We start from the raw sequence: 22,068 nt of genomic DNA, 5'->3' as shown, positions 1-22,068 counted from the left end.
ATCTATAAAGTGGACATGAGAGATCACAAAGTAACTTGCCTAATGTTATAGGCAAGTAACATGGTATTCAAAACACCTAGGCTGGTCCCATGGACCTGCTTTTCTAACCGTGACACATAGAGAATTTTGTTGCACAAGAACTCACAAACTTCTGTTTTGGAATAACAATGGGAAAAAGAATCTCAAGACATTATGCTGCCAAGTTAAAAAGTCTAACAACAAGTAGTAATACCTCTTTGTAGGAGGAGAATATCATTGAATCAGAGGGTAAAACTACAAAGTCTCCTCATTCATTCATTCATTCATTCATCATTCATTCTTGTAGGTATGCGATGCTTACTTATTGTGTACCTCCCGCATGCCAGGCACTGTATTAAGTACTAGGGGAGAAATAATGACAGAAGCAGACTCTGTTCCTCTCTTTCCCAGATAGTCTGGTGAGGAGATTTAGTCATTACTTAAAATCATGTAAATTAAATGTATAATTAAAAATAATATATGTGCATTCATGTATGGTGGAGTGGGTGACAAGAGTAGGAAAGATATATTTTTAAAAGAATTAATGTGTCTATACTTTAAAATCATTACATTTATCCCTATAATATTGAGCAAAATGTAAACATTCCTGTATCCAGATATATTCTTCTTTTATATTTTGGGAAAACAGAAAAAAATGTCTCAGAATTTTAGGAAATACTTGTCATTAAAAATATACTTTTTAACTTCAGAAATTTGCTTTTTTAAAACTGAGATTTTAAAAGATTACATCATTTTCAATGAGCAGTTATGATCAATCAAGTATTTTAAAAGTAAGGCTAATAGCTTACATTTTGTAATTAAAGTAACATTCATTTGGAATTTTAACAAATCATCAAAATTAAAAATTATTAAAATGACTTAATATGTTCTTACCTGGACTGTAGCTTTGGGCATCCACGATAAAGCAATAAATATTTTCTCCTTGAAACTAAAGCCAGCAAAACACATCAATACAAATGTAAAAGAAATTCGAATTAATAATGCCAAACTCATGGTAGCAACACAAATGCCTACAACAGATAAAAACAAACATAAACAACAAAATATTTGGGAAGTGGTTCTAAATTTATCCCTAGAAAAAGTGCAAGAGAATATCTGATGGTGGAGGTACCATGAAGATAAGATAGATTACATTTATTTAATTCTGAGCTAATAGTCCTTGAACTTTCACTACAAATGAAAGTATTCAAAAGGGGCTCATGGTATGTAATATTTTCTGTCAGAAAAGAATTCCAATCTGCTTTTCCTCAGATCACTCAGGCAAGGTATTCAGGGCTGTCTTTGGTAACAAAGAACATACGGGGTAACAGAAGAGCAAATGTATGTTATTAACTGTAGCAACATGAGTTTCTGAAGAAGGTTCTTGTAGCATTCAAGACACATTGTAAACAAAATAAAAATTATTCATAGTTTTCTTAAATATTTCCAAATCTTATATTTTTTGTGCCTGTAATTATTCTTACCAATAGCATTTGATTTAAGAGATGCAACAGATACTTCTGATCCAACCAAACCAAAAAGAAGGGGTTGAAAAATACACCATGTAGTTTTAATAATTCTTTGGACTCTAACCTATAGAGAAGAATAATATATTTTTAGTTATTGTGTTTAGTTGTTGTGACACATAAAAATAATTGCATTTTAGAAATTAAAGTCTCTCAACATTTAATGAACTTATATTTTATTTGTAGAAGAAATGTTAAAACTTAAAAATTCAGTAGGTTAATTCCTTTACTCAAACACTTAAGTAGAATTTGATTTAAAAAATCTACAAAGCTTATAGCAGAATTATTTACAATAGCCAAGACATGGAAGCAGCCCACGTGTCCATTGATTGATGAATGGATAAAGAACATGTGGTGTGTGTGTGTATACACACACACACACATATGCACACAATGGAATATTATTCAACCATAAAAAAGAATGAAATCTTGTCATTTGCACCAACATAGATGGGGGCAGAGAGTACAATGGTAAGTGAAATAAATCAAAGAAGGACAAATTTATACACATCCTTGAAGATACAAATTTCTGGAACATCTTCCAACTAGAACAAGAGATTTCCTAAATGTCTATTATAGATGTAAAAAAAAAATACAGTTATTTTATCTTAAAAAATGATGTATTAAAAATATTCACCTTTTCTGTGGACCAATTTATCCCTGCAACAAAACTTAACGCTAGTGTGCATAATCCTCCAGCCGCATGTAAACCAATATGATGGCTGCCCAAGACGGCAGTAACACACATACTCAAAATAAGGAAAGCCCGCTTCGCTGGAAGTTTTGTCTAGAATTAGATATTCAGAAATTAATTTACATTTAATATATAATACAATATTTATATCTTTTACCATTTATTATTGACCCTTTGGTATCATGTCTCTATATGTTATACTAAATAATGTCTAAAATTTTTTCTTTCTTCCTCACCAAATATTTTAGCAGACTTGGTACCGAGTGAAAAAATTTGTAATTATTAAATTTTATCTTCTGCCACATCTCTGATACTAATGTCAGTAAAATGGCTATGGTACTTTAGCTATAAGTGAAGAAGGAAGAAAAGAGACCCATATAAATTGTAGCTCCTATAACACAGCCAGTGAATTCTTAAAAAATAAAGTTTTGAATATCTCTTTAGCTGAGACAGCTGTTACAGAGAAATTAAGATGGAAGTTACAGAAATACAAGAGTAACGGCATATCCTTTAGGAGAGGAAAAGGGTTGAGTTTAATAGTGTTGCCTTAGTCAAAGGCAGTGGGAGTAAATTTAAGTCAGAAAACATGCAGAGATAAATGGCAATCTATTTCCCCAAAAACGTTCAAGGGAAAATTTGAGGGAACAAAGATTAGGGAAAATTGTCAGTGGTCAATAGGCAATTTAATGAATAAAGGGCTGGGTGTAATGGAGAAGGTACTCTGGGTTAAGTACACTTTTCTGATATTCTTATTTGCCAAATTAGGAAGCACAGACTTCAGTCAAGGCCATTGACCTGTATCAATCACAACTGTGCTCCATTTTAAGCAGAGAGTAGCACTAGGGGATTATTTTGGGGAAAGAGAATTAAATATTACATTTAATAGTTCATGGATCTTCCAGAAGTTCAAATTTTTGAAAGAAATGTATAATACCATACTTCTAAAAAACAGATTAACTCTTTATTTACCTGATCTCCACTTGGAAAATATTGAACAAAAATTCCCAAAACAGCTCCTGCCAGTGCACCAATAAGTATGTCCCGAAAAGAGGCAAGGACATTATTAAGTATACTACCTGTAAGGGCACACAATAAGGGAAACATCTCATAGAGTAATATTTTCACATACCTAACATATCAGAAGATCAATTCTAGGTGGTTCATAGAGAAAAGCACATATCTTCTAGAAAAATATACAAAAATGAGCCTTTAATATTCATATACTTGAAAACATAATGATCTATTTGATAAATTAAGTATGTACTCTCAAATAATTTAATAAATACACACAATTCAGAAATGTTCATTGAAAATGTAGGCCAAAAAACAAGGAAGTAATAAGCCACAGTGTGCTCCCTTATAAACACAACCTAAAAGACCAGGTGAGGTGGAAGAATGGACAGAGGTAGGACAAAGGAGCACCTCTGGCACCTTGCACATGTCTGGTAATGTTTCTTCTCTGATATACTGTTATGACAAAGAAACAAATGACTTAAACATAAAATGAAAAATTTAACAACAACAGAAAAAAAAATATTTACTCCAAGGTCAACCCCAGGAGTATTTGAGTCAGCAGTCAACTGAGTTTCCAATATATTTTATGTACCCATATCTGTTGTTTAGAGTAAAAAAATTTTTAAAAAGATGCTACATCACAAAAAAAGTTGTTATGCTATAGGTATTTTAGCTCAATGAGTTGTGTAAATATATATATTTTAGAAATGTTTTTCCATGAAAAAATAATAGAAATACAGGTTGATAACAGCAAGATGTAGAATGGGAAGCCCCAGAAACTTGACCCCACAAAGTTGTTAACTTAACAACAATATACAGTCCAAAAGCCTTAATGGAACTCCACAAACCAATTAAGAAGTTGCAGCAAGAGAAAAATGACTCATCATGTACAAGGAAGCTCCTATAAAATTGTCAGAGGATTTCAGAGCAGAAACCTTACAGAGCAGAAGGGGGTGTAGGGTATATTCAAAGTGTTGAAAGGAAAAAAACTGCCAATGAAGAATATTATTCTAGAAGATTATCTTTCAAAATGAACGAAAAATTAAGACTTACTCAGATAAACAAAAGCTGAAGGAGTTCATTACCACTGCACCTGACTTACAAGAAACGTTAAAGAGAATTCTTCAAGTAGAAGTAAAATGATGTTAGCAACACAAAAGCACAAAATATAAATCTTTGGTAAAGGTAAATACATAGATGAATTCAGAATCCTGTAATACTGTAATGGTGGTAAATAAATCACTTTTAATTCTGCTATAGCATTTAAGATAAAGACATAAAAATAACTGTAAGACTGTATTAATAGGGACACCTTGGTGGCTTAGTCAGTTAAGCATCTGCCTTCAGTACAGGTCATGATTCCAGGTTCCTGGGATCGAGTCCCACATTGGGCTCCCTGCTTAGCGGGGAGTCTTCTTCTCCCTCTCCCTCTGCCTGCCACTCCCCCTGCTTTATGCTCTCTCTCTTTCTGACAAATAAGTAAAGAAAATCTTTTTAAAAAGACCATATTAATAGATATACAACATAAAAAGATATAATTTGTGACATGGATAACAAAGGGAAGAGGGTAAGATGTAAAGGATTAGAATTTTTATATGTGATTGAGATTAAATTATCACTTTAAATTTTTATAACTATAGGGATGGAAAAAGATATTCCATTCAAATGATAACCAAAAGACAGCAGGGTGGTCATACTTATATCAGACAAAATAGAATTTAAGTCAAATACAAATAAGTCACAATAGATAAAGAAGGACATTATATAAGGATAAAAAGGCCAACAGACCCAGAAGTTAGGGTTAGGTCTCTTTATCCACCATATTCTAAAATATAGATGTATTGAAGATCTAACATAAAAAATAAAACCTTAAAAGTCCTTAACATTTAAATAAATATTTTGTTTATTTATTTGAGAGAGAGAGAGAGAGAGAGAGCGCGAGCATGAGAGGGGGGAGGGGCAAAGGGAGAACCAGACTTCCTGCTGAGTGGGGGTTGGGGGGAGGGCTCAATTCCAGGACCCTGGGATCTTGACCTGAGCTAAAGGCAGATGCTTAACTGGCTGAGCCACCCAGGCACCCCAAAAGTCCTCAACATTTTAAGTGACCGTTTACCTAGTCATGAGTCAAGACGATTTTCTATGCATGTGGCTGCTTCCAGTTTTTTACTTTTTCTGTCCTCCACAAATTAGGTTTGATCTCCTGTAGCATGTTCCATAGTACCCCATACTATGTACTATACATCACATTTTGTAATTATTTTTTTTAACACAAATTCCCTGAGAACATGAGCCACGTGGTCTTCTTTGCTGTGTAAACAGTATAGAACAGCACTTAAAAGTGTGGATATGGGGTCAGATTGCCAGATTGCATCTTGGCTTCCCTATTTTTTGGATCTGTGACTTTGAGCAAGTTACTGACCCTCTGTTCCTTGGTTTCCTATTCTGTAAAATGAGTATGGTACTGTTATGTGACTATTAAATGAATGGAAATAGCTATGGAACTTGGAGCAAGTACCAAGCAATTACTCAATAAAAGCTAATATTGTCATTCACTGTTAATCCTCAGTGTTTAGCACAGTTGTTGGCACAATGGAAGAGGGACACAAAAATATTTTTTAAAAGAATTACTGATACTAGTTATGAAGGAAAAGACTGTCAGATTTGACAAGAAAAAATTTGAAAAATCTGAATTGCAAAAAAAGATAAAGTTAAAAGAAAAATTATAAATGTAGAAAACTATAAGACATAAAACAAAAGGTTATCATTCCTAATTTTATGCAGAATCTTGACAAAAAGAACAAAAGATGAACACACCTATAAGATGAAAGCAAAAGATTTCAAGAAAAGCAATTTATAAAACATTCCAGGATGCCAATGGTCAATAAACACGAACATTTTAAAATACCACTAGTATTCAAAGTACTTCATCTAAAGAGGCCTCATGTTTCACCTATCAAATTAACAAAGATATCAAAGACTAGTAATACCAAGTTTTGAAGAAGGTGAAGAAGTGGCAAGCTTTTACAACTGGTAGGACATGACATTGTGGTAATATATCTCAAAAAACTTATAACTTTTATACTTTCATCTCAACAACTCCACTTTTGACACTATGAAAATATTAAGTACAACTATTTAGCTATAAGACGTTCAACCAAGCATTACTTTAATACTGAATATTGGAGTAAACTTCAATTTTCAACAGGTTATATACGTAAGTATGGCACAGGCAATAGAAAACTATACAACCATTAAAAATGTCATGGAAAATGTATTTACTGAAAAGAAACATGTTGGTGGTATAGAATTAAGTACAAAACAACTCAGTTTACAAGAAAGTATGGCCAATTCTTATAATTTTATAAAAATATTGGGAGGAAAGTCAGAATGGGCAAGAGAGAGGGGGAGAAGGAGAAGTCTGGATTTATATCAACAGTCAGTTATTATTCTTGAGGGCATGTTGCAGTTTATTTTATTTTTATTTATTTATTTATTTTTTTAAAAGATTTATTTATTTGACAGAGATAGAGACAGCCAGCGAGAGAGGGAACACAAGCAGGGAGAGTGGGAGAGGAAGAAGCAGGCTCATAGCAGAGGAGCCTGATGTGGGGCTCGATCCCATAACGCCAGGATCACGCCCTGAGCCGAAGGCAGACGCTTAACCGCTGTGCCACCCAGGCGCCCCTATTTTTATCTTTTCCTTTTTTTCCTTCTTATTTATGTCTTATGATTTTAAGAGAAACTATACATACTACTTTTCAACTTAAGAAATATTTTGGTGCTTCAATAATACAGAAGACAGAATTTCAAACATTGCAGATAATTAAAGCATTACAAAATGTGGAAACATTTACTATCACAATTTCTTAGACATTCAAGATCAAATATACCTAGGGATTAAGAATTGCTGCAGATCTTGTCCCACCACAACAAAAAAAGCACATAGTTGTCCACACTCTATATATTTAGTTTGTCTTAATAACAGAGCAACCAGTTATTTATTCTAAAAAGGCACATTTTAGGAATATATATTAAATAACAGAACTAATAATATTGCTGCTTAAAATTTTCTATTGAAAACTGTGATAAAATTCCAAAGCAACATGAACAGAAAAATGATAATAATATGGGTTATCAGATTAATTACAATATACGGTTATGAAAATAAAATCATGGATGTTAAATAGTGGTGTCTCAGTTCATTGAAACTTCTTCCCTGCTCTAGAATGAGCTTTCTATGAAGAATGAAAAGGTGTTACATGTAAAAATTAATGTTAATAAAGAAGCAAAGTCAGAAACCTTGTTTAAAGAACCAGAAAAAGCTGTGAATACAGCACTTGCTGTATTTTGTTTACCTGAGGAGAAGACTATACTCAAGCATGTATTGAATCCAGTGATTGCTATGATGTCATCCAAACTGCTAGCAGCTATTAGTAAGGTTGGGATGCCTTTTTTAATGCCATATCCACCTTCTTGCAAAAGGAGCATGGAAGGGACAACCACAGCAGGCGAGACAGCACCTAGTACAAAACTAATAGAAAGACTTTGAAAACCAATTTTAAAACATCCTTTTAACAAAGTAGTGTTCTATATTAAATTTTACAACAAATACATTAACCTTTACAGATTTACAATAACTTCAAAAGTAAAATTGCTGAGTCAATGTCATTTAATGGTGGTAAAATTTTTCACACATTTTTTACTGTTGGCTAAAAGTTTATAGAGATTTCATTCAAGATGTTGGTTTGGGCACAAATTGCCTCTCCCTTCATCCCTAAATCCTTTGAGATGACGATAAAAAAATAATACAAAAATCCATAACCTAACTAGGAAAAAAAAAAAAGGAGAATCCTCAATGGATAAGAAACCAAGTATATCCCAGGAAGATAGGAGTTTAAGATTGAAGAAGGAAACCATAAACCAAGTGTGTGTGAGTAAACATTGCTACAAAAGATATGGTATACTTCTAAAAAATGCTCCAAGCCCAGGAAGGGCAGATGCTGGGAGCAGGGGAAATCTGAGGAAATCCAATGGGTGACTATTTGGAGTACCGCTGTAAGAACGGCCGACAAATGTACTCCCCACTCCATTTCTAACTCTTGAACAAGTCAGTAAGGAACAGATGTCTGCCCCGAAGAAGGAACAATGAGTGTGGCCACCTAAGTTACAAAGGCAACTGAGAAAATTCCTGGGGTGGATGATGACACCCATGAGGAATGAGGACACTCCTCTCAGAATGCCTTTTGTTGGTATATCCCATTCAGTACCTTACCTCACCTCTTCCACATTCACTTTATAAAGGCAGAAGTACATATCTTGTGTAGAGATGTTCTTGGGGCCCCACCAGAACCCGTTTACCAGATGAGCCCACACATCCCCCAGAAGCTGCTTGTTGGCGCTAACCCCTGACACCGGCTTCTCCATCAGGAGGGAAAGAAAAAAGTTGGAGCAGTAACAGTCTTACCCTGCTGAGAAGAGCTTACGTGGGGAAGCTAAGGAGGTTTTCCTCCTACTCCTCCTGCTTCCAGACAGCTCCTGTGAATTACTGACTGATATAGAGGGTCTGATAGTTTAGCACCTTTGCCTCTCTGGCTGTATAAACTCTCTGATACAGTTTTTTTCTCAAAAGTTCCCTGTGGACTCAAGAAGAACCTAGAATTCTCTGAAAATACTTATTTGCCTAGTCCGATTGTTTCTGAACTTCACAGTACATTGGATTAATCTGGTATATAATTTTCGGTAGCTGCTTCACAAATTATTCCCAAATTCAGTAGCTTAAAATAACAAACACATATTACCACACAATTTTTGTGGGTCAGGAATCTGGGTGTGGCTTAGCTGTATGCTCTGAATCAAGGTCTCTCACAATGTGGTAGAAGATCTGCTTTACTCACATGGCTGTTGGCAGGCTTTCAATATTTTGCCCAGGGGGTTTCTCAACAGGGCTACTCATAATATGGCATCTGGCTTCCCCCAAGACAAATAATCAAAGAAAATGCAAAAGAGTACATGCAAGATAGAAGCCATGGTCTTCTCACGACATAAAATGTCTCATGACATTCTATCATTTCTACCGTATTCTGTTCATTAGAAGCAAATCAACAAGTCCAGCCCATATTCAAGAAGAGGGCATTACACACAGGTGGAAATATCAGAAAGCAGGGATCACTGGGAGTGATCTTAGAGGCTACCTTGTACTTGGGGACCTTTCAAAATACTGATGTCTGGCTCCCATTCTAAGATATACTGATCTGATTTAAGATGCAATTTGACCTGAGTACTAGGATTTTAAACAATTTTTTAAATTGTGGCAAGGAATACATAATATAAACTTTGTCCTCTTAGCCATTTTAAAGTGCACAGTTCAGTAGTGTTAACTATATTCACATTGTTGCATAACAGATTTCTAGAACTTTTTTGTCTTACAAAACTAAAACTCTATATCCATCAAACAACTCCTCTTTCTCCCTCATCCAAGACCCTGGCAACCATCATTCTACTTTCTATTACTATGATTTTGACTACTTTAGATATATCAATGGAATCATATAGTATTTGTCCTCGCTTATTTATCCCAGCATAATGTCCTCAAGATTCATCTATGTTATAGAATGTGACAGGATTTCTTTCTTTCTTTCTTTCTTTCTTTCTTTCTTTCTTTCTTTCTTTCTTTCTTTCTTTCTTTCTTTTTTTTCTTCCCCTCCTCCTCTCCCCCTCCCCCTCCCACTTCTCCTTCTCGTCCTCCTCCTCTTCCTTCTTCTTCCTTTTCTTCCTCCTCTTCTCCTCCACCGCCTCCTCTTCCTTCCTCTTCTTTTTTTACAGGTGAATAATATTCTATCCTAAGTATATACCACATTTTCTTCATCCATTCATCTGTTAATGTGGGCTGCTTCCACTTCTTGGCCATTGCAAATAATGTTCCAATAAACATGGATGTGCAAATATTTCTTTTAAATCTTTTGTTCTCAATGTGCCTCAGGTATCCAAAGTGTGCCACTCTTTTCTGCCAGCATTCTGAGTCAGGTGAGACAGAAACCAGTCTCTTGGGTCAAAAAGCCATAATGTAGGACACATGCTCCAACTTTTTTCTTTCCCTCCTGACGGAGAAGCCGGGAGTTGGGAGTTTTCTCCTGGTTACCCCTTGCTGTGCAGGGAGGGGATGGGGTATGGTGGTTTAATGCAATGAAATGTTCTAACTGCTCCAATGTGTCTCTTCTTGGCCTTGCACTTGGATGGGATACTATAACCTCTCAAGTGGTTTCTGGAGTTCTCACAAAGGTAATCTGGTTCTTATGTTTTTAAGTTAGTGTTGTGAGAGAAGGAGAGCCTGGGGCTTCCTATTCTGCCATCTTGCTGACATTACTCTTCTGATTGTTGGGATTTTTGAAAGCTCCCCAGGTGATTTTAAGGTATAGCAAAGTTTGGGAACCACTGATTTTCCCCATAGTCTATCTAGCTTCCTTCACTCAGAGGTTTCTAATGAGACCTCCCTCAATACATTACTTGCATCAGAATCTTAATCTCAGCCTGAGCTTCTTGGCAACATGATTGGACTATTCCCTGCAGGAAGACAAAAGCAACTAGATAAAGTAATCACAAGTTAATGGGAAGATTAAAATACAAAAATGAGCCCCCATTAAAGTATTGCAAAATATTTAGGGAAATCTATCACTTTGAGGCACCAAGTGGAAAAAATTTATACCTGAGAAAAGAGATATACTAGGAAGAAAGCCACCAAAACATGACTTCAGAATAACTATAAATATCCTCTGAATCATGAAAGTATACTGCATCTATCCATAACATTTTAATGATAGTTCCAGAAATTAACAATAAATTCCCCAAATTAAAAAAAAATGGGTGATATAAACATAGCTAAAGAGTGATTTAATAAGCTAGAGAACTATGCAGAGAAAAATTTTCAGTGTGTACCACAAAAAGGTAAGCACATAGAAAGTATAAAGAAAACTTAATAGGTATGGAGGAGGGAGTTACAAAAGGACATAATTGAAGAGAACTTCGGAGAGGTAAAAGATATAATCAAGACCTGGAAAAAAATACACAATCCTCTGATTGAAACATCACACCAAATATTGAGTAGAACAAATTTTAAAAAGACTCACCTGATGATATTAAGGAGTTGTTGTTAATTTAGTAAGAAAATGCTGTTACCTTTTAGAAATGCATACTGTAGGATATAGGGGTAAAATACCATCGTGCATGTAATTTACTTTAGGATTCATTAGGGACTATTAAGTTTAAATTAACGATATTTTGTGTTTGTTATTTTGTTATTATTCTCACTTTTTAAATTTTTTAAAAAGATTTTATTTATTTATTTGACAGAGAGACAACCAGTGAGAGAGGAACACAAGCAGGGGGAGTGGGAGAGGAAGAAGCAGGTTCCCAATGGAGGAGCCTGATGTGGGGCTTGATCCCAGAACGCTGGGATCACGCCCTGAGCTGAAGGCAGACGCTCAACAACTGAGCCACCCAGGTGCCCCTGTTATTATTCTCTCTACTCCTGTACATGTTTGAAAAATTTCACTAAATAAAAAGACCTATTTGAGACTGATCTTTTCAAACTTTAATATGACAATGAATTACATGAGAATCTCATTGAAATGCAGATTCGATTTCAAAAGGTCTGGAATGGAGCCCAAGAGTCTGCATTTCTAACTTTTAGGTGATACTAATGTTGCTGTCCAAGGAACAAACTTTTATAGTAAGAAATTTTTAATTGGAAAAATTCAGAAAACCTAGCTTCCAAAGAGAGAGAGAAAAAAGATTGGATTAGTCTACCTAGAAAAGGAATTAAAAATTAGTTTGATAAGAGATTCCTCATGGGCAAAACTAATGCAAAGATATAACACTGATACCCTTAAAGTATCGAGGGAAAAGAATTTTTAATCTAGAATTCAATACCGTGTCACATAGAAGTCAGGTTCAGATATTTAAGGATGCAGTTTATTATCCACTGATCAGTTTTAAAAGAACTAGAAGATCAACTCATCTGGAAGAATATTTAGTACAAAAGAAAGGAGTTAAAAAAAAAATAAAAGGGCATAGACAGCATAATGTAGACATTAAGAATGAAGGCTCTAGACATAGCCAAAGTTCTGGATATATCTATTTAGTTGTCTGATGTCAGGAAAACCATGTAACATCATTTTGTCTCCGTTTGTATGCAAAAAAATGGGAATAATAATAGTATCTACTTCACAGAACTTTGTGATGATTAAATAAATTAATTATCAACTATTTCATAAAGTGCCTGACACATGGTAAGCACTATACAAATGTATGCTACTACTATAATTATTATGATTATCATCACAACAAATAATGATGAGCAGTGAAAGTCATTGCTAAATCTATAGAAGTTTTCATTGTAAAGAAAACTTAAAAATAATTTCGGAGTAAAATTCTGGGTTATATCAATTGGTAGGGGAATATATGAGGGAGTGAAGGAAAATGAAAACATGCTATATATTTAAGTATGTTTTTTCTAAAATTATAGGTAATTACTAGGAGAATGAGTTTGTAATTTCTAAATATTAAAGGAATAAACAAAAGAGGAACAAAAAATGCTGTTAATCCAACAAAAGGTAAGAAAAGTGAAAAAAGAATGAAATTCACATGAATGTATAATATTTTAAAAAGTGAAATAAAAGCAAGGTTAAGTCAAAATTGACCTACAAGGAATTGGTTGGATGGACCTGTTAAGAAAGAGCCTCTTTGAATCTTAAAACTTTAGCTCTGAGTTGTTAGTAAGATATATATCTAAGACAAAATGGTACAGAGAAGTTGAAAATTATAAGTATGATAAATAAATTGAATCCATTTCATAAATGAAAGTTTGGTTTACATTAGAAAATTAATCAACATAATTCACTATAATAAAGGAGAAAATTCATATCATCTCAATAGAAGCAAAACAAGTATTTAATAAACTTCTATACCCATTTATAATAAAAACTTAGCAAACTAAGAATGGAGGCAAATTTCCTTAATCTAATTAAGGGCAGCTACAAAAAACTTATGACAAATATAGAATCAAGACAAAGATGCCTACTATCACCACTTCTAATTAACATTATATTGAAGGGCTTAGTCAGTCCCACAAAGAAAGAAAAACAGATGGTATACTTATTGGAAAGAAAGAAGTAAAGCTGTCATTATCCACAGATGACACAGCTGTACATGTAGAAAAACCAAAGCAACCTACAGATAAATTTGAATTAATGAGCTCAGCAAGGTTGCTGGCGACAAAAGCAATATAGAAAATATTTAAATAATATTTCTAAATACCAGCTACAAATAATAAAAACATAAACATATATAAGTACTTTCAATAATTACATCAAAACTATTAAATGCCTAACAATAAATCTAATTAAATATACACAGGAACGTTATGTAAGAAATAAAAACTCCTTGATTAAGAAAAATTAGAGAATACCTACATAAATGAGGGCAGGCCATGGGTATGAATTGAATAACTCAGTACTATAAATGTGCCAATCATCTCCTAATTGATAAATTCAGTATAATTTCAATCAAAATTTTGGTAAAAATTAACAAAATGATTCTAAATTTATAAGGAAATACAAAGGGTTATGGATAGTGAAGACAATTCGGATATTATAAAAGTTTTGTTCTATAAGATATCAATAATTATAAAGCTGTGGTATTTAACACAGAAGATAAACAAATGGACCACTGGCTAGAATAAAGAATCCAGAAACAGACCCATACTTATATGGACAGATTATTTATGACAAAGAATACACTATAGAGCAATGGGACTGGAAGAAATTGTCCTTTAAATCAATGGGGCAGGGTCAATTGATATTGAGGGCAGAGAAGAGGGGAGAAAAGAAAACTTGGCCCTATCTCATGCCAAACATAAAAAAAATCAATTTAAGGTAGATTACAGATTAAAATGTGAAAGGTAAAACAGTAAAATTACTAGACAATAATATAGCGAATATCTTTATGACTTTGGATAAGAAATGACTTCTTAAAACAAAAAGTACCAATAATGAAGAAAAAGAATGACAGACTGGACTACATTAAAATGAAAAATTTCTGCCATTATGGAGTAAAAAGGGTAGTTGCTAAATGGAAAAAGGTATTTATAACACATTTAACAAAGGCATCCAGAATATGTTAAGAACTCCTACCAATAAATCAGAAAAAAACAACAGTAACCAAAAGCCCATTAGAAATATGGGAAAGAAATTTAACAGGCTCTCTTCAGCCTTATTATAAATCAGGGTAATAGAAATAAAAATTCCAATGAGATACCACAACATACCCATATGAATGGTTCAAATTAAAAAGACTGATGATTCCAAGTGTTGGCAGGAATTGCAATAACAGGAACTCTTACATACTACTGGTAGAAATGTAAATTAGGAATTCTGAAAAATAATTTGACATAATCCAAACTTTTAAACATATAGTTTACCTTATGAACCAACAATTCAACTCCTAGTTATGTACCTATAGAAAACTGTGTACCAAGAGTTATTTACAAGAATGTTTGTAAGAGCATTGGTAACAACCACCCCCAACTAGGAACAATGCAAGTTCCCACTGACAATAGATTGCACAATTGGATATTCATACAATGATATATGATGCAAAAAAGAAAGGGAACTATGTTCACACAATAATATGGGTGAATCTCAGATATAATGTTGAGTTTAAGAGCTACACACAAAAGAATATATACTATATGATTTCATTTATATAAAGTACAACTACATGTAAGCTAAATTTTAATGTTAGAAGTTAGTATAGTGGTTACTTGTGGAGAGGAGGGAGAGAAGTTATTAGGAGAGAGCACAAGGGCACTTCTGGGGTACTGACAGTGTTTTACTTCTTTATTTGGGTGATGGTTACATGAATATTCACTTTTTAATTATTCAAGGAACTGTACATTCATATACTTTACACTTCTCTGAATGTGAGTTATGCTTTAATAAAAAGTTTAACAATTCAAGGATGGAAAAATTCATTCCAAATAGGTACCCAAAACAAAGCAGGATGAGAAATACTAATATCTGACAAAGTAGAATTCAAGATAGGCAAGGATTAAAATGAGTGAGAAGGATATGTTGGGTGTAGAAATTACTTAAAAATAAAATCTTAAGGGGTGCCTCGGTGGTTCAGTCGTTAACTGTCTGCCTTCAGCTCAGGTCATGATCCCAGGGTCCTGGGATCGAGCCCTGTGTTAGGCTCCCTGCTCCGCTGGGAGTCTGCTTCTCCCTCTCCCTCTGCCTGCTGCTCCCCCTGCTGTGTTCTCTCTCTCTCTCTCTCTCTGTCTCTCTGTTAAATAAATAAAATCTTTAGAAAATCTTTAAAAAGAATAGTAGTAGATGTGCTATTATCTAGATGATAAGAGTACCAGAGGGGTGCCTGGGTGACTCATTTGGTTAAATGGCAGGCTTTCGGCTCAGGTCATGATCTCAGTGGCCTAGGATCCAGCTGTGTAGGGCTCTGTGCTCAGTGGGGCGTTTGCTTCAGGATTCTCTCTCCCTCTGCCCCTTCCCCTACTTGCTCACTCTCTCTCTCTAAAATAAATAAATAAATAAATCTTAAAAAAAATAAAAGAAGAAGAGTGCCACTGGGTGTTATATTCAAACAATGAAACATGGAACACTACATCAAAAACTAATGATGTACTGTATGGTGAATAACATAAAAAAAAAATAGTGCCAGAAAGATAAACATATTAAATTAGAGAAGACGGTATATGCAAAGAAATAATGAAAAGTAAATTTCCCTTAATTAAAAACAAAATACCTTAAATCTAAATAAAGGGTCACACAGACAATGGAATAATCCATATCTAAATAATTTACAGTAATATTTAGGAAAATCAAAGACAGAAAAGTCTAAAAACATCCAGACAGAAGGGTTATCTACAAAAGAATAAGAATTAGATTGACATCAGACTTTTCAATAGCAAGGAGATGAAAGGAAAACACAGAACAGTTTTAAAAAGTTTAAGGAAAATATTGTGGACATTTTCCTTCCTTCTTTCCTTCTTTCTTTCTTCCTAAATTTTTAATTTGCTTTATTTTTTTTAAGTAATCTTTATGCCCAGCATGGGGCTTGAACTCACAACACCAAGATCAAGAGTCACATGTTCTAACAACTGAGCCAGCCAGGTGCTCCCATTTTGGACATTTTAAAATCAGACCAATAGTCATTCACATATGAAGGTTTCATAATACTGTGAAAATATTCACAAGGATAGAAGGCTTTAAAAGATTTGTCACACAAAGACCCACATTAACAATAATTTTGGTGAGGGGTACCTGGGTGGCTCAGTCGGTTCAGCATCTGTCTTCGGCTTGCTTAGGTCATAATCCCAGGGTCCTGGGACTGAGCTCTGTGTCAGGCTCCCTGTTCAGTGGGGCATCTGCTTCTCTCTCTCCCTCTGCAGTTCCCCTGCTTGTGCTCTCTCTCTCTTTCTCTCTCTCTCTATGTCAAATAAATAAATAAAATCTTTAAACAAACAAACAATAATTTTGGTGAAAGTACTCAAATGGGAGGAAAGTGAATCTAGGAGTTGCTGCAACAGAAATACAAATTAAGGATAATAAAAAATCTTAATAACTTCTATACTTACCTTTATTTTAAAAGGAAAGAAAGAAAGAAAACTAAGATGGAAGAAAAGAAAATTTATATCGATTATTTAACTTACATTAAAATGCTAGATGATATCATTATGAAGGGGTTTGAGGCAGTCATAGCAAAATAATAACATGATATTAAATAAGGCAAAGATAGGTGGGGGTTGGGTGAAGAAAAAATAAAAATAAAATAAGGCAAAGATAGCATAAGAAAATAAGCCACAGTTCAATTTCATTTATGATCCTAAATATGAGCAAATTGAATATATCAGTTTGTTAAAAGAATAAAAATGCTGACCAAGTAGATGAATGCATGGATGGTTCTGCATTAGGACACTATGTCAGTATAATTCATAACACTATCAGATTGAAAGGAAAAAAAATGATAATTTTTTTTTATTAAGAGGCAAACTCCTGACAAACAAGAAATATAGGAAACTTTCCTTAACCTAATAAAGAGCATCTACTACCACCCTATAATAAACATCATATTAACAACAAAGTATTTGAAGAATTCTCATTAAAATTATTTAAAAAATAGAAACATCTCTTTTTTTCATTACTAATGTTCACATTGATGTGATATTCAATTGAACACAATAAAATGAGAAATAACAGCACAAACACTGGTAAAGGAAGTGACAGAAGTTTAATTATTTGAAGACAGGATGTTCATATAAAAATAATATAGGTATTGATATAAACATTCATCAAGGTGGTCATATACAAAATCAACCTTTAAAAATCAGAAGTAAAACATCTGCTTACTGCTGTAAAAGAATATCTGTTCTGCAATTACCCTCCTACTGACAGGACCTAGAAAACCAGACAAAAAATAACAAAAAACTATTTTCAGACATTGGACAACAGACAGTACAAGACTGTTACAAATGAGAAAAGGGAAATGAATTAAACCTCACTAATGCCCAGGTTTTCTGCTTGGGAGCAATTTCAAGGCTGTGGTGGAGGAAAACCAAATAAAGCCCAACAAGCTTGCTGAGTTGAGGAGAAGAGTCTAGGAAAGCCAAGGCAGCTAAAATTTTCAGAGCAGAGTACCTGAAGGAGGGAAAGACAAAAGTTCCAGAAAGTTGCATAAAGGACTCCCTGTGTCTTTGGTTGAATATCAATGAGGAAGGGCATAGAGTAAAACTCCACAAATCTGGACAAGTATAACACCTAAAGAAAGATTACTGAGAAGCAATAAGACAAATAATTTCCAGAGCTCACAGAAGGCTGGGAAAACCTTTGGATTCCCACCAACTAGAGTGGAGATACCTCATCAAACACATAAGGCATTCATTAGAAACTCAGAAGGGCCACACTTTAGAAGGGAACTAAATTAGCCCTACAGTAAAGCTACTCTAGATAATCCCTAAAAGATCTTAAAAATGAGACTTGAAAGGATCAATGAATTCACACATAATTTAAAACTGCCTTCCGGGACAAAGTCTAACATTCTAAAGAAAAATAACAAAATCCAGATTTCAACAATGTAAAACTTACAAAATCTGGCATCTGATCACTAGACATATGAAGGGGCAGGACTGGGGGAAAAATCAGTTAATAGAACACAGATCCACAATTGACAGCAATGAGGGAAACGATAGATCAATATGTTAACACAGCTGTTATAAATATGTTACATACACATATAAATATGTTCCTTAAAAATCTAAAGGAAAACATGAACATAATGGGGGGAAAAGTGGAAGACAGAATAAAGAACCAAGATAACTTTTGGAAATAAAAAATGGCAGTATCTGATGGAAACAACCTAAGTAGCTGCCAATGGATGAGTAGATAAAGAAGTTGCAATATGTGTGTGTGTTTGTGTGTGTGCGTGCGCATGCGCACATACACGTATACAATAGAATATTATTCAGCCATAAGAAAGAAATGCTGCCATTTGCAACAACATAGGTGGACCTTGACAGGATTATGCTAAGTGAAATAAGTCAGACAGAGAAAGGCAAATACTGTATGATCTCATTTACATTTGGAATCTAAAAAAGCTGAACTCATAGAAATGAAGTCAAATGGTGGTTACTAGGGTCTGGGGGGTGGGAGAAATGGGGAAATGTTGGTCAATAGAGTATAAACTTCCAATTATAAGATGAGTAAGTTTTGGAGCTCTAATGTACAGCATGGTGATTATAGTTAGTGGTACTGTATTATATACTTGAAAGTTGCTAAGGGAGATGGTCTTAAATGTTCTCACCACACACACACACACAAAGGTGTGACAAGATGGAGGCGTTAACTAATGCTGTGTTGGTAATCATTTTGCAATATGTAAGTATATCAAATCAACACGTTGTATATCTTAAACTTACAAAATGTTATATGTGAATTGTATCTCAATGAAGTTGAAAAGAATGTATGATGACTTATGACAAAAAATGCAATATCTTAATGCAATAAAATATGTCCAAAATGAAGTGCAAGCAGTATAGATGTCCATCAATAGTTGAACGGATAAAGAAGATGTGGGGTGTGTGTGTGTATAATGGAATATTGTTCAATCATAAAAAAGAATGAAATCTTGCCATTTGCAACAACATGAACAGAGCTAGAGAGAGAGAGAGAGAGAGTGTGTGTGTGTGTGTGTGTATGAGAGAGAGAGTTTATATACATATATATACCACATCTTCTTTATCCATTCATCAGTTGATGGACATCTGGGCTCTTTCCATAATTTGGCTATTGTTGACAATGCTGCTATAAACATTGCGGTGCATGTATTCCTTTGAATTAGTATTTTTTTTAATCCTTTGGGTAAATATCTAGTAGTGCAACTGCTGGATTGTTGGGCAGTTCTATTTTTAACTTTTTGAGGAAACTCCATATCATTTTCCAGAGTGGCTGTACCAGTTTGCATTCCCACCCACAGTGTAAGAGGGTTCCCCTTTCTCTGCATCTTCACCAACATCTGCTGCTTCCTGTGTTGTTAATTTTAGCCATTCTGACAGGTGGGAGGTGATATCTCATTGTGGTTTTGATTTGCATGTCCCTCATGATAAGTGATGTTAAGCATTTTTTCATGTGTTTATTAGCCATCTGTATGTCTTCTTCGGAAAAATGTCTATTCATGTCTTCTGCCCATTTTTTAAGTGGATTAGTTGTTTTTTGGGGTGTTGAGTTTTATGAATTCTTTATATATTTTGGATATCAATCCTTTATCAGATATGTCATTTACAAGTATCTTCTCCCATTCCAAAGGTTGCCTTTTAGTTTTGTTGATTGTTTCCTTTGCTGTGCAGAAGCTTTTTATCTTTATGAAGTCCCAATAGTTTACTTTTGCTTTTGTTTCCCTTGCCTAAAACTACAACTTTATACCACTACAAATCCACTAAAAAATGACAAAATTGACAGACACTTCCAAGTATTGGAGAGGATGTGAATGGCCTACAATTTTTTATATTGTTGGTGGGAATATACTATAATACTTTGGAAAACCGTTTGGCACTATGTATGTATGTATGTATTCATATTTACTTATTCTTTTAAAGATTTTACGTAATCTCTACATGGGCCTTGAACTCACAACCATGAAATCAAGAGTGCATGCTCTACTGACTGAGCCAGCCAGGTACCCCATTTTTTAAATAAAATTAAACATTATCTTACCATATGATCCAGGAAATCTACTCTTATATATTTCCCTAAGAAATGAAAACAAATGTCTACACAAAGATTTGAACGCAAAAGTTCATAGCAGCTTTATTTGTAATGGCTGAACTGGAAACAATCTAAATATCCATCAACAAATGAATAAAGTTGGTGGTATATTCATACAATGAAATACTACTCTGCAATATAATGGAGTGAATAATATAGATGCATCTCAAAAACAACTTGCTGACCAAATGTTAAGCCAGAAACAAAAGACTACATATAAGTGCTTTATTTAAAACTCTAAAAAAATTGAATCTATTGTGACAGACAATAGATTGTGGGTTGCCTGGGACCCATGTGGAATTGACTGAGGGGGGGTGTCAAGAGAATTTTTGGAAAGGTAATTAAAATATTTGACATCTCAATTGTGCTGGTGGTTACAAGGGTATATAAATTTGTCAAAACTCATTGAAATGTTCACTAAAAATGGGTGCTCATTCTGTTGTATGTGAACTGTACCACAATCAAATTTATTTTTAAAAAATCAGTAGCTTTCTTATATGTCTGCAAAAACTAATTAGAAAATGTTATGAAAAAATCTATTAATAACATCAATAAAAAACACAAAATACCTAAGAACAAAACTATGAATTTAACTGAGATCTTTCTAAAAATGATAAACACTGTACAACCTAAGATAACGCCTAAATAATTGGGGAGATATCTCAATATTATAAAGGTATCACCTCTCCTCCAAAATAATTTATTAAAATGTTGCTTTGCCAATTAAAATATTCTCAGGAGTTTTCACTGAAATTGACAAGCCGATTCTAAAATTCATTTGGGAGAATAAGAGCTCAGAATGAAAAACCAAGTCAATGTAAAAAAGAAGATATTGTTTTTGTAAAGGCAAAATAGTTCAAACCTTAGAATAGTGACATAGAAATAGACAAAACAGATTGGAAGAAAACAGAACACAAAGTATAAAAACAAATCTATGGGATTTGTTACATGATAAAATCAACATTTCAGATCAATGGGGACAAGAAAGAAATTTTCTATAAATGGTGTTGAAACAACTACCTATTCATGTGGAAAAGAATGTAGCTAGATCCTCACATGTAATAAGCTCTAGCTATTTTTAAAGAATTTTAAAAAATTAACTTTAAAGTAATGAGAATAAAATATAAAAGAATATATTTGTGATCATAGGTTAAAAAGGACCTTTTGAATGACACATAGAAAGGCATTAAACAGAAACAGAAATATTGATAAATTTGATTACATTAAAAACCCTTTGTATAGCAAAAGCAGTTACACTCCGCTTCCCCATACCCTCGTTTTTCTTTTAGATTTTCAAGGTCAAGGAATGGTTTTATGTATTTGCTCTTCTATCTGTTGGAAATAATAAAATACCCTTTTTAGATAAAAAGAAAGTCACCATAAGCAAAGTTAAATATCTAGTTGTATACTAGGACAAGATATTTGCAATACTTGTAACAAAACACTGAAATAATCAATAAGAAAGAAAAGAATAACAACAGAAAAAAAG

The 22,068-nt window shown here is 33.8% G+C and overlaps 1 protein-coding gene across 1 annotated transcript in view; it reads right to left on the bottom strand.

Annotated features, from left to right (window-relative positions):
• Positions 1-22,068, bottom strand: part of LOC100468568 (sodium/hydrogen exchanger 9B1) — a 63,008-nt gene that overhangs the window by 847 nt on the left and 40,093 nt on the right. The window contains exons 9-13 of the mRNA XM_034671429.1: positions 7,608-7,783; positions 3,208-3,314; positions 2,182-2,331; positions 1,503-1,611; positions 913-1,049 (exon numbers count right to left, since the gene is read on the bottom strand). Of these exons, the coding sequence (XP_034527320.1) occupies positions 913-1,049; positions 1,503-1,611; positions 2,182-2,331; positions 3,208-3,314; positions 7,608-7,783 (679 nt within the window). The remainder of the gene's footprint in view (positions 1-912; positions 1,050-1,502; positions 1,612-2,181; positions 2,332-3,207; positions 3,315-7,607; positions 7,784-22,068) is intronic.

Source organism: Ailuropoda melanoleuca, chromosome 11 (assembly GCF_002007445.2).
Source record: "Ailuropoda melanoleuca isolate Jingjing chromosome 11, ASM200744v2, whole genome shotgun sequence".
NCBI lineage: Eukaryota > Metazoa > Chordata > Mammalia > Carnivora > Ursidae > Ailuropoda > Ailuropoda melanoleuca.
The sequence above is the reverse complement of the archived record's forward strand: the minus strand, read 5'-3'. Positions and strand labels throughout refer to the sequence as shown.